This window comes from Dromaius novaehollandiae, chromosome 2, assembly GCF_036370855.1.
Source record: "Dromaius novaehollandiae isolate bDroNov1 chromosome 2, bDroNov1.hap1, whole genome shotgun sequence".
Classification (NCBI taxonomy): Eukaryota; Metazoa; Chordata; class Aves; order Casuariiformes; family Dromaiidae; genus Dromaius; species Dromaius novaehollandiae.
In genome coordinates, this window is record NC_088099.1 from 115,628,033 (window position 1) to 115,642,495 (window position 14,463).

At 37.8% G+C, this 14,463-nt stretch overlaps 1 protein-coding gene across 16 annotated transcripts in view; it reads right to left on the reverse strand.

Annotated features, from left to right (window-relative positions):
• PTPRM (protein tyrosine phosphatase receptor type M) overlaps positions 1-14,463 on the reverse strand; it is a 482,698-nt gene that overhangs the window by 305,810 nt on the left and 162,425 nt on the right. For all 16 annotated transcript variants that reach the window (XM_064507225.1, XM_064507224.1, XM_064507229.1 and 13 more), the window contains exons 4-5: positions 6,299-6,377; positions 3,579-3,694 (exon numbers count right to left, since the gene is read on the reverse strand). In XM_064507225.1, coding sequence (XP_064363295.1) covers positions 3,579-3,694; positions 6,299-6,377 — 195 coding nt within the window. The remainder of the gene's footprint in view (positions 1-3,578; positions 3,695-6,298; positions 6,378-14,463) is intronic.

The following is a 14,463-nucleotide window of genomic DNA, read 5'->3' on the forward strand; positions in this document are numbered from 1 at the left end:
AAGAACAAAACTTGTATGACGCTGTGTTGTGTTTCTGATTCCTTTCATTTGAAAAGTTATCACTAAAATTACCCACCATTTGTTGTCAAATTATCTGATGTGCCTGCAATCACAGCTCGTGCACTAGGGTGCGCTGCAGCCTAGCAGGGCCAGGAAGAATGTGTTCTCCTTGCAAAGCACTGCACTACGGAGTCTCCTCTTCCTCAGAAACAGTAAGTACTGGTCACAGACAGCATCATGGAACAAATCTGATGGCTCAGTACTATTATTTGGGCAGCTAACCTGTGAGGTGTGGGATGCTCTTCCGCCCTTTCAATTGCAAAAATTTCCGTAATATCCCATAAGTTAACAGACTTCATATTCCAGGTTTTAGGGAATAAAAGTGGGATAGGCTTGAAAAGAAAAATTACACTGAATAGATTTCACTTAGGAGTGCTTCAAGGCCTTGCTTTATTAAACTAAAAACACCTATGCTGTCTGCCACTTTGCTGAGCAAAGACAAGGAGAATGAACTAACCAACTCAATAGCAATTATTTATTTGTTTTAAGGACCATCTATCCCGCAAAGTCCAAAAGAGTATAAAAAGCTTCTATTTGCCAGAAAAATGTAAACTACTTAACTTAAAGTCTACAGCTGAATACAAGGTGAGGGGTACTGTCTGAATGAGAGAAGTAAAGGAATGAAATCCTGTCACCACCTCAGTCAGTCAGAAATATCACAGACTTCAGCTGGTTTGTGATTTCACCCAGGCGATCTCTCCGTACTTCAGACTAACAATACGAATCTGAAAAAAAATAGTAAGTACTAGAAATCATTTGGAAGCAAATTATGTCTGGATTTTTTGGTATTGCCAAGCCCAGTCAGATCAGAAGTCCTGGTATGGTTTACATAAGAGAAAGGCTAAGAAATCCCTGATAAAATCATTATTTCCTTTTGCCATCACCAGCAAAGGATGGTAAAAAGGGGTTAATACTACTGATGGACAAACTTGGCATATCAGAACGTTTGCACAACCTGTTTGTGGCACCTCTACAACCTGGATCCCTATTACCTATGTGCTAGCATAAATTTTTCCACACAACGGTACTCCTTCTATTCCAGCTCTAGCGTGCGTAAGAACCTATTCGATTAAGATCTTTTTATAATATAATATTGGTCCTACTGCTACCGGCAGCCATGGGGTCTTTAAAGGGTCCAGTTAACCCCAGCCATATGACACAGAATAGACCACATTTTCTGACAGCTGTTGCAGGTAGATGCATTGTAGTCATGGTCCTGTGGCAGTGTCACGAGATGCTACAGCAGGCGTTTATCAAATTCCTCAGCATCAAACCATGAAACCACATGGTCTCAGATGAGTTGATCAAGAACTCCAGGTCAGCGGCTCTTTTACCCAATAGTGATCTAGTTCACTAAATACAGTTAGTTCCGTTGAAAACTGCATCACGGGAACTTGTAAATCTCAAACGCTAACAACCTTGGGACGCATTGTTAAGATGTGGAGCTGTCTGATCATTCTTAGTTTAAGAAGCAGCAGACATTTGTGGTAGCTGGCAAGTAAGTATAGGAATGAATCCAAACAATTCAGGAGATCCTGTCAAATTCCCAAAAATTCATATAAAAGGGAACACCTGGAATTTGCACAATCTTAGATCTATTACCAACAGGGAGTTGCAGTTATTTGGGCAGGCTAAATAAATTGGGGCCCTGGAGGAAGCAGAAACTCTTCAAAAAGTAACTGGCAGCAGTCCTTCACTACTTTCTTATCCTTTATGCAGAGAGAAAAAAAAATCTCCTTGTAACCATGTATAAAAAAGGAATGACCTAATTCAGCTCACCAAAGATAATCTAGAATCACTACTGCTAAGAAGAATAATTTCATACTGAATAAAATCTAGAAGGAAATTTAATTTCTAAAATAATGACATTCCAGCATTGCAAATAATTGTATAAATGCTATATCCCATGTGAAAAATTCAAAGGCTGAAACAATACTGGCATCAAATCTGTGCAAAACTGAGTGGAATCAGAATTTCATCGTATAGAATTCTACTTTCAATTTTACAAAAGAGTGTTATGCAACAGTTCAAAGGCACTATAAAAGTTATTACTGATGAAATAACAACCTATTATTTTCCCATATTTGCTAATCGCCTTTCAAGGCTGCAAAATCATGCTTTCAAAAAACCTCAGTGAATTAGAAAAGACAGGATTTTAATTCTGCTAATTCAACCGTGTAAAACTGACCACTTAAAGGGCTAGCTGGTTAGAGAAATGTCAGCCTTATATAAGGATAGAGCTTGAAAATACCCATTCAATACCCAATAAAAATGAAGATTTCCATTGCCTTCTACTGAATTTTGTCAGGCTCTTTCTAGATAAACCTAACTGCTAATCATATATATACATACACATATATATACATACACACACATAAATATCCATCTTTGTTTTTCAAGTGGTTTTACTCATTTGTTTGTGCACTGGTTTTCTTGCAACTTTTCAACATTTTAGCCTGTCCCACACATTTAAATCATTTCTGAAATCTGCAAACATCTGATGAAATTTTGCACCATGTGCAGTGCAAAAGGGAAACCATACTAAAAGTCTGAAATTGTTTGAACAACAACAACAAAAATAGAGAATTTCATCTCTCTTTCCCACCTGTTACTCTTGCTTCAATTTCTCCCATCCCTCCCTCTCCGTGTACTGCAGGTTTGTCTGACTGATTTCTTTAGACATTGTTTTAGGCAACATTATTGCTTTCTAAGAGACAAAGCCCCAGTTCTAGCATGTTATTTTTCACATATGGAAAGCAGGGAGATCTAGGGGTTGGTATTTCCATAATGCAACATCTAAATACAGACCATTGGTTGTAGTAGACAACAGACAATTCTGGAATGAAGGCGGCTAAATTTGCATGCCCTTCACTAAAACAGATCAAGGAAGATGCATCTGTTTGATACACGGTTATGCATATGGATAAGGAAACTGTTTCTGTTGAAAGAAAAGGAGTTTGGTGAAGATCTTAAAATCAAGATCTGACACCTATCTAGAAGTTATATTATTGAATAAGCAAAAATTATGGGCTCACTGAATATGTGTAAGATTCTATGACTCTGTAATGCACAAGGTTACACCTGACTGCCATAATGATCTTCTCCAAACTTAAAAAGTTAGAAAGCTATTTTAGCAGAAAGTACTAGCCTAAAAAGGATAGAGGCAAGCCAAGAATATCATTATGTATAATGTTTCAGTTAGCCAAAGTTGATGCCAGGAGAAAGTGATGTGTTCTCCCTTGGGAATTTAGCATTTACTCATGATCTCCACAGATAACATAAACAGCACCTTTATTTTTAATAGTACATTCCATTGAAACAAGAGAGAAAAATCTTCCATTATCAGTTTCTACAAAAGAACACATACTGCACAGCAGTTCAAAGACACTAATCTAATATTGATAAACAATCCAGACAACCCTATCATTTTTCCGTATGTTTTACATTCCTTTCAGAGTAGAGAACTTCCCCTCTTTCCCCCCTCAAAATCTCAGTCTATTAGGAAAGAAAGAAATTACCTGTAACCAGAGCCTGTCGCCTGTATTTGTTCTACCATTGGCAGTGCATTGAAAAGTAGCAAATTGCCCTGCATTAACTTCCACGCTCTGAAGACGCAAGAAATGGGGAGTTTTTGCTGTTGAAAGAAAAAAATAATAATGAAGTTACGTAATATGGAAGCATCAGCTGTGATTAATATACTAGAGCACAAGAAATAGCCCTGCTTTAAAAGGTTCAAAGGAAACATTATATTTTAGGTTGTTTTAGTTGTATTTGTTATTCTTTTGTACCTGGGAAATAGCAGAAGAGAAGGGTGCTATTTTATTGTTCCTGCTGTGCAAATTATCTTAGCTCAGCATCCCTCTTGCAACAACACTCTGTATTAATACAGATTATATTGAAAAGTAATTGATGTTTTGAACAAAAACATATTAGATACTTACACAACCAACTAGACAAAACAGTAAGAAGTTAAATGATGTTGTCAGGGAAACAGGTATTTCTTTTTAACTAGGTACAGTTTCTGTAGAGGAGGTACTTTAGAACTGTAGCATACCAAACAGCTAAAACGCTCATACAACACTTCTCACCAACTACAGCTATATTCTTTAAATACAAGTCTTTCCAATGACACTGCACAAAATCAAAACACGATGCACTCTTCATACCAATATTTATTTGTCATTCAGAATAAGAAAATGGCCTCAGTAACACTGAAAGTAATACAGCTGCAAACAACCTAACCAGTGAAGTATCTATTTGAACAAGAACTGTGTCCACTGATGGAGGAAAGACAGCATGCTTATTTTTCTCTTACTGGAAAAAGTCAACAACATGAGACAGAAAAATGCAAAAATTTGACCCAGAGAACGATCCTAGAAAAGGCAGCGTTTCTAACCATTCAAATCCTATTGAGCTGAGGGGAATTTATGCACTGTCTATACAGGCAGATAAGCCAGGCTTTGAACACCGCTTTTAGTCATGGAAATGTTAGTACTAGCAATACACTGACAAACTAAACAGACACTTTTTAACAGAGCATCTAAACTGTTTAAAGTGTTGATGACGTTTTCTTAGAAGAGCTTATCACTGAGAAAACTGCAATTCTGAGGAATATATTAAATAACCAGCCACCAGAATTCAAGAAAAACGGCTAGCTAATATCCAGCATAAGGCAATATAAGAAGGAAGAGATGGAACAAGATAGCCCAAGTTAGTATCTCACTACAAGAGGAAATGTTGTCATAATTAATGTTCTTATGGCAAAATCTACTAGACATATTGCTTTATTTTTATTTATTTATTTTTTTTTTACATCTGCTTTTAACCCTCACTCAGTTATTCCTCAGTCTTCCTCAGCTCTGGAAAATGAGCCTTTCTGAGTTACCAGGCATGGCCTAAGTGGAAAGGGCATTTGGATGTCTTAATTTCAAGATTTTAGTTACCTTATCAAAGAACTGTTTCATTAAAGCTAATAGATTCCAACATTGTCATGTTAGCACTGTGCATATATGGAGTATAATTGAATCTCCAAATTAATAAGAGCTACTTGCAGGTTTTGAGAATTGATCAGTAGAAATGCACAGATCAAACCTCTCAAAATGTGTGCAGACAACATTATTAAGCTGATAAAATGCTGCTTCAGACTTATCTTACTGAAGACAGAAATTCAAAATGCAGCTTAAGCACAAATACTGTCTAACAACACGAGAGCCTTCTGTGTTTATTAGAACTAAGTGAATGAGAAATAACAGAGCTGCTGATTCTGCATAACTGTCTTCATATTTGAAGAAATTTCTGTGTCTTCTTGCCAGTAACACTAAAACCATTTTTATGAGGTGCTTTAGTATTAGCCAATAAACTGCTTCTTATTTTAAATGACAGTCTTGCTTACAAAACACAAAGAATGCATACAGGTATAGTATGCCATAGGAAGCAGGTGAACAATTACACAGACGTTGATGCCTTTTTCCCCATTCAGTCATTTGGTCAGTAAGATTACGACCTACAACTCAGAATGTATGATTTTAATATGTCTTATTTAACAAATAGCAAATATGTGAAATAATCATAGCTCATTTAAGTAGTCTGTTAAAAAACTGCATCTAGATTACTACGTTAAAGCTTTCATTTATGTTTTATTTTGTCATCTTCTTTGAAAAAGCTATAGATAGTTAAGTATTGCATATCCTTCATTAGGGAAAAAGGAAACATATGCAAAGCACAAGGGGAAAAAAAAGTGCAGAAATCTAGCCACGAGGCCAAAGCACAATACTGGGGGAAAGTGCCCTAAGCAATCTTGCTTAGCAAAGCCACAGCCCTCAGCCAGCTGAGTTTCCTTCCTTACAAGCTTTGGAAAAAAGTCATATATATTCAGTTCTCGCTTTGTCCATCTGCTCTCACTAATATCTCAGCTTGTGTCTGCACTGAATTTTTGGTGCTGACAGAAAGCTGGTCAACAAATCGTGATGATTTTTGTTCTGAAGGAGTTGTTAGATGCCCCAGCCAGGGACTGATCCTCATGCCAATTGCTGTACACAAGCTGCATACAAAAACTTGTCTTTAAAGCCAATAAGGTGCAGTGCTCAAATACTAGCAGTACTTCGTATGTACTCAGAGTATCTTTATAGCAGTGACATTGTTTTCTGACATTTACCTTATCCTTTGCTTCAGGCTTACTGAAGCATGGAGCCATATTCATTTTGGAGGACTGGCTTAAAAACAGCATATAGGTACTTACTGCATGGATGTCCTAAAACTTTCACTTCATCGATAGCCACATATCCAGGATGACCTGAAGTGACCACTTCAAAAACAACCTGTGAAGTAAAAAGAGAACTTCCGTTAGTGGCTTTGTAACAGAGAAAATATAAAAATACTGTCTTATAAAAAAAAAAAGTAAATTCCTTCAACATTTTGAGAACTACTTGAAAAGACAAAATGAAAGACAATCAAAAACCTTCAAAATATGTTGCTCTTAATAAATACGTTTGGTAATATAAATCACATTTTTTAATGTTTATACCATGTTTCGAGATTTACCAGTATGATCACATATTGTTCACAATGAAAAACAACCAGAAACCCCCTCAATATTGCACGTGCCAAAATAGTTACTTAATAATCCCTGATGTGTTAATATTTTATTTTGGATTCTTTGTCTTACAGAGCAAAAACCTACTTGTATTTAGTAAGTGACACACTGTATTCAGAAATTTCTACAGTATCACAGACATGCACACCTGTTTTCATGAGTGTATTTTCCACGCTCTTAATCTTCCACGTACTGTAGTGAATTAAGTAAAGCAGATCCATTGGTCATGGTTTGTTTAATGGCTATAAATAGGTCACAAAATAAATAAGACTGTTCTTGTCATTTGAATTAAGCACACTCAAAAGTAAACCTCTCCAAACTTTGGCAGCCTTAGCTTTGAACATCCCAAGAATGTTTATGTGGAATAGAAGAAAATACGCCAGTAACATTAGCAGGTATGTTTTCAAAGCAATGCACAAGAAGTTCATGCTCAAATCCAAGATGTGAGGTTTTTTTTTTTTTTTTTTTTTATCTTTCTAAGTTGATTGGAAATTTAACCCTAATTGCCCCTAGTAACTAGTCTCAGGAAGCACACTGAGAAAGATAAAGTTTAAAAACTGTTTTTTGCATATATGCTATACTTGACCTTGGAATAGATGCAAAAGGACACTGCACCATATCCTTTACTGCAATTATTTCAGCAGAAAGAGAATGATACAGAATGCAAACATGTCACAGGGATAACATACAGCTTTATAATACTAAATCACAGTTTTCTGCTGCTGAATAAACACTCATAGAATCACTGTTTCTGAAATTAAAACAAATCTTGAGTTGAGTAAATATTTCAACACCTCTTCCTACCTCACATGCCTTCTTTTCACCCATCTCTTTTAAGTCTTGTTTTAAATTCAGTCTCTCAAATTATTATCTCCTCACCACACAATTAAATCTCTCTCTTATAATTCCTTTCTAGATCTCTCTGATGTGGCCTTTTATTGAAACAATCTTCACAACAATCTCCTGTGAATTCCTCCTACCTAAATATAGCTTGTATACAAACCTTTGCATATTATAAACCGCTTTTGAACTCTGAGTCTTGGTCTCTTCTTTCTTGCCTCTGCCTTTTGCCACCTTTCTCATTGCTCCATCAGGGAATATTCATCTGCTTCTTCTCCCTTCTAGCACAGTATTCGTGCTAGATTCTCTCCATTTCTCCTTCTCAATCTCACTGGACTGAAACCTCTGTAAACATGGCTTTAACTCTGCCATGCTGACAAATAATCTAGTTTTCATTCTAGTTCTGTCGCCCGTCCAAACAAAAATTTCAACCAAAGTACTAATGCTGCCTCCCAGGTGAACCAGGCAACAACTGCAAAACATGGGGTGGCAACGAGGAAAGTTCAAAAGGCACCAAGCAATTTTTGCAGAAACAAGTTCTGCAAGAAATGGATTGCTCTGTCACAGGCCTCAGCCTGTGGCTTTCTGGACATCTGGACTGACTCTGCCAGCACTCAAAACTAATACTCCTGATCCACAGCAACGGGGAGGGGTACGTATTTGGTGCCCAGCATTCAGTACAGCATCCAGAGCAAGTCCATTCAAAATTTCGAAGCATCTCTTTCCTACAAACAAGAGAGGCTTGTGGTGGAACCAGCCTTAGGAGCTATTTTGGGAAAAATACACGGAGTAGAAGTAATAAATAACAAATTACTTCTTAACAAATAACTTCTATTCAAAGACCTGAAAGAGCATTTCCAAAGAAAATCATCATTACTCTACCTTAACAGCCTTGAAATGGAAATACAGAGATATAAGTAACAAATTAACCTGATGGTAGTTCTGATGGTAGTGCGAGACGCAGAATACAACTTCCAATTTCACACTGAATTTTGAAAAAAAAGATCTTGGAGTATTTCTGTCTATTAACAAATGTAACAGTATCTTTCTCTGTTTGTGGGTTTGTATGTTCTCAGTTTGCATTATGTTCTGTGAAAAACACGGTTATACTGGTGCCCTGGAGGGAGGAGACTGCTTCACGTCTTGGGGAGCTACCAAGACTCTTCTGTCGTCGGAAAGACCGCAGGGCAAGAAAATCGTGGCCTCGTCCTGGGAACCTGCGGTGCCCCGCAGGCAATGTTACACCCCAGCCGGGATGTTACATGCCAGCAGGGGAGAACAGGGAGCAGCCAGCCAGGTCTCAGAAACGAGGGAAACGTTTCCCGGGAAAATATGCTGCCGCTAAGAAAGTCATGGAGTGAACAAAACCCAAGCATAGAGGCAAAGACCTGCCTGTAAAAACACAAAGGGCTGGGGGAAGAGCGGTGTGTCTCTGGCCTTCCCTAGCTGCTTTCAGTTTTCTCCATCAAGTTGCCAAAAATATTACTGCCAGATGTTTTAACAAGCTGTTTTAACTAACGAAAATGCTGCATAAGTATAAAATGTTGCCTTTTCCCTATAACTGCCTGACTTCCAACAAAATCAAATACCTGAACTCCAGAAAACAAAACATAAATAATACCTATTCAGAAGATCTTGATTTTTTTTTTGTTTTTGTTCCATAATTGGGGAGTGTACAACCCCTAGGAAAATCTGTAGCAAAGCACTTTCTTATTGCAATGTACTCACAGACAAAGCAAGCTTGCAGATTCTAAACACAAAACAAGTTTCTTCAGCTCACAGGCAGAAATTACAACCTTGAAATAACTAAATTGGACCTATTTATGACAACAAAGACTCAATGACTGACCTGAAAAATCCTGCCACATCTCTAGACAACATACCAAAATGTCATTACCACAAATAAGCCACAATGTATTGAAAGACTGCCAGCTGGACATGCTATTAAATTACAGTTATTGTCATTAAAGAGTGCAAGTTCCAAGGGAAAATAATACATATTGAAATACATCAGTTTAATCATGCTTCCACTAAAAGCAATAGTCAAGCTGATATCATCTTTAATGGTCATAAGTTTGGGTCTTTCCTGATATAAAATATGCATTTTTCAGTAATTGGAAAGAGCCACTACAGCCAGTAGTGCCGTACCATAGCCAAGAAGACATCACTGGTGTGCCTTTGTACTTTATTTATTCAAGGACATGACACGTACTACAAGTGCAGTAATATAGTTTCCATTCTGAAATGAAAATTCAGGCTCTGAAATACTATTATCTTCTGCATCAGAATCTTGTATTGTGTTTTATTTGTATTAATAAATTAAAGATTATGGGCTAAAATATCGGACCATTTTCCCCTTTTATGCTAAAAAAGAATTTGGTCCTACATATGACACATTTCTGAAAGTCCTACTACGGTACTGCACACTGTAAGAAACTGCTCGGGAATGGGCTTAGAAATACACTTCTGATAACTCATTTATTCACTGAAAAGTTTATACTGAAGGCTGCCAGGACTATTCACAAATCTGGATCAGTTTCACTAACCGTTTCACTAATAACTTCACCAGTAATAAAAGCCAGAAATTTAGCTTGCGTCTGCTTTTTTTCCCATCATTTCGCATTTGAAGAGTTGCTGGATTTGAGGAATTTAACTTTTTTTTTAACTCTAGACCCTAAACTTTGGATTTCATCACAGCTGACACAACATCTGCAGGCAACACACAGGTCTCCAGGCAAAATAAAAACAACACTCCACAACAGCAGGCTGTGCAAGCCTCTGAGTTTTTGCCTATTATTCCCTCATCTTATCAGTCAGGAAACAACTGGTTAAAACACCGACTTCGCTTGCCCATGAAAACCTCTGCTGAGCGCCGGCCTGAGAGATGTTTTACACCAACGGATACCTCACACGCCTGCCAAACGGGAAACAGGGAAGCGGCTTAACGTTGCACTGTCCCTGATCCTCCCTGCTTCAGTGAAGAGCAAAATTAGCTTTTCATTCCTGCCATTTCCCCTTTCTATGTACGAACAAAGAAACAGGGTTTGCTCGCCCTCGTAAACGCTTACTACTGAAAATGTGCTACTCGAGATAACTTGTCTGCTCCAAAGAACAATAGAAATAAATAGTTTTTGTTAGTGCACAACCTCACTTAGCAAATTCCTGCCTTTGTTGTTGGAAAATCACAACGCCTTCAGTCAAAAGGTGGACTGTACCTAATACAAACACTCTCTACTTCACCCCGCTTAAAATAGCACTCTGCAAAAAAAAAAAAAAGAAAAAAGAAAAAAGAAAAAAAAAGGAGTATTAAGTAATCTACTAACAAAAGGCTGTAACTCCCCCCCTACACCCAGTAACTCTGCTGAGATTGCTTTAGTTATATATCCCACACTGTTTACAGCGTTTACTGCCCCTCCTCACTTTCTGCTGTACTTGCCACATTGCCCTTCTTCCGTTATATTTTACAGCACTGGTTACAAAGGTGTTAGGCACAGTCTTGCTCCAGAAAACAGGCAGGGTTTTGGATCTCAGGGGCTGCAGCTCTGCTCTGTCCGAAGGCTGCTCACTTGGCTGCTGGGGCATCACCACAGCTACCACTGCAGTGCCTCTGCACAGCGACGGCATGGAGATTTCCAACCTGGTCCTGCGTGGAGCCCACCAAAACCTGTCGGAGCTTCTTCACTTGTGCTCTCAGCAGCGTTGCCGCACCTGTAACATGGCCTTGGCACTGGAGAACAGGACCTTGGTTACATGACAAGAAGCACGCACCTGATGACCCTTGGACACTTTTAGATTGCTGAGGGTTTTTTGCTGTTGTTTTTTTGTTTTTTTTTTTAATTTAGGTATGTTGTCTACCCTGGCACATCTTTCTCAAAATAACTATTCCTAAGCCACACAACTCAATGATTTGGTGGTGGTTAAAAATGCATTTCAAAGTCTCTTCTGAGTTCGAAGTCCAGCTTAAGAACTGTATGTGTGCAGTTTACTGCAACCTGCACAACACATGGGCATGTGAGCGTGACCTTTACTGCGCTAGAAACTTAATTCTTTGTCCTTCCTGATGACTTCAGTACATGATGTGAGCCAAACTCCAAGTACAGCATGTACAAAGCAGGTTATGAAACAAATGAAAATTTACGCCGAGATCTGAAAAGGTAGCTTGGATCTACTGCTTCTTATTCCCTAAACTCCTAATTTACAAGGGAAAGTGTCAGAACGGTAAAAGGTAAATCTCGTCTTAGTGTGAAGTGATACCATCCAACTCCTTTGTGTCCTCAGTAAAAAAGAAGCTGGAATTACTAGCGAGCTCTCCCATTTTCTCATTCCAGTTACATAAGAAATTATGTTTAAAGAAGGTCCAGCGGCATAAGCAGTAGCCTACTCCACTGGAAGGTATTTTTAATTCTTTCAATTCCATTTCTGGATTTTAAAACTGCCGTGTTTGTTGTTTTATTTAATCAAGATTTGTTTCAGCTCACTGCTGCTATGGTTGACTCCCAGCAAATTACCAACCAAATAATTCAAAATTTAAAAAGTGACAGGGACAGAGCGTAACTCACAATGGTGCTGTGCCAAATTGCCTGCTTGCAGGGGGACGAGCGGGCAACACATGCCACTCACCAGACTCAACTCACTGGTGATGTTTCACATACTGTAAATTTCTAAAACTGTGAATGCTTCAAAAAATAAAATAAATTTCAAATACTATAAATTGCTCTAAGAATCATTATGTAACCTGAAAAAATTAGAAAACCCAAAACAAAACAAAAAACAACCCTGAACCAAATGTTTTTTTCCTCTTGCTAAAGGATCCAAATTAGGAAAAAGCAAAACATTAAAAAGAGAGGTGGAAAAAAAAGAAAAACCCTCCCCTCCCCCCTCCACATATAGGAACAGGTTTATGAAAACTTACTTTTAGCTCAAAGCACCAATTTTAGATCCTTTCAACCCACGGAAACTGGTCCCCAAGAACCTAACAAGCTCACCACTACCCATACAAATCTACATAGCGTTTAATCCTCTTTTTCTGTCTACATCCTAATTCTTTTTAAATAAGGAGGAGGGTGAAGGCCCTTGTTTTGTTTGCTAGGCTGTCTCTAATGGCATGATAAACTCCTTCATGCTCTTGTTATGGGTGCACCAGGTAGACAGTAGTTCAGTAAAGCAAACAATTTCTCCTGTGACCAACGATCCCGTAGGGGAGCACTCCTAAAGGGATTCTCTAATGCAAAAGTATGACTGGCTCCTGTAGAAATATCCAAGCTACTTTGAAACAAACAGCTGAGAGACCAGGAGCCACAGTGGAAGAGAACAAGCTGTGCTGGTTATCTTTGCCCCTCACAAAATGTCTGGCAGCTTCAATCTATGTTACTGCAACTCTACTGTAATCAGTAGCTGGACTGCAATGTAGACATACCCTAAAGTAAAGGGCAGATGTTAAGCAGTACCACTCAGAAGATGATTAATTAAGGAATTAAATATATCTTAATCACCAGAATACATGAAAATTAAAGTTTAAATGAGCAGTAATTAAAGTACTATTAGTGTTGTTACATACAGGTTATCATTGTGATTTATATATCTAGTACAGCTTCCATATAGGGTGAAAACTACACAAATAATTACCTAGTACAAAGAAAAGTGTACATTAAAACAAAATAATTACTTTTCTGAGAGCTGATACTTCTAAAGAGTCAATTCTAAATGAAAATCCAACATGAATAGTATTAATAAACTTGAATAACTATGGTGCTACAATAACTGTTAATTATTAAATCTTTTGAATGCTTTGCATGTATGTGTTAATAATACATGGTTTAAACAAACAAATCTTTAGATGTTGGATTAAAATCAGATTCATGCCACGCTACACAGCCTAATTTCTATTCAGCTACCATTAGTGGGAGTTATTGTGCCTACATTTTTCATGAATCAACAAGAAAACAGACTACCACTACTGTGCTTTTAAGCATCCTGAATTGTATAATTTTGTAACTCTGAAATGTTATCATATAATTTGTCTTAAGGGTTTTGTAGTACATTTTGGTTTTATTTTCTGCTAGACACCTTGTAGGTGTCCTGTTAATGGAATGGAATTATATGGCATTCATGGGTTTGCAGATGCCTACAGAGATATGCAATTTAAAACAAAGCAAAACAAATCGCACAGTTCCATTCTTTGGTCCCTTCACCTACTAACGTGGAGTATTTTCCTGAAGATTATTCATCAGTAACTGCCAACCAACCTTCATATATGAAACATTAAAAAGGCTGTTACCATTCCTTAAGCAATCTTCTCAGCAGAATCTTCCTGATTTTGTTCAGTAAGATCAGGAGGCCCCAGATAATCCCTGCGGGAAAGTCTTGTAGATTCGGAGATTATGTGAGAAACACATGGATTTCTGCTAAAAGATCTAGTAGTTTTCAAATCAAAAGCACAGGAGGTGTCAGATGGGTCCTCTGCTTTCTCCCATCCACACATTCAACCATCTGAGCTCTCATCTAACTTGGACACATTGTCTTGCAAGATCTACATATACCCTGTCTCCTTCTTCTCTTCCTGCCCTTCTCCCAACTCTCTAGCTTCTGCAGCAAAGAAATTGCAAATGTGACCAGGCAAGTGAGGAAATTGTGTTAGAAATTTCTGAGAGAACAGAGGCCACCAAAATGGAGACGATCGACTATAAGGTGTCCATATGGAGACGAAGCTTCCTCAAGAATAAATTAGCTTATTTACATTTAAATCAGTGAAGCTACACTATTCTACACTGATTCCTTGGATACCCAAGCATATTACTAGAGCATAAGACATTCTGGCACATCAGCTAAATTGCAGTACCTACTCAGATATAATCTAAGATTGTATGCAGCAAATGCAAGGAAAATGAATTACTGTAGTCCTTAGTGAAAGAGGGATAGATTACGTCAAAATATCTGTATTTGTGAGGGCTAAGAGAGAGTACATGGTGTCC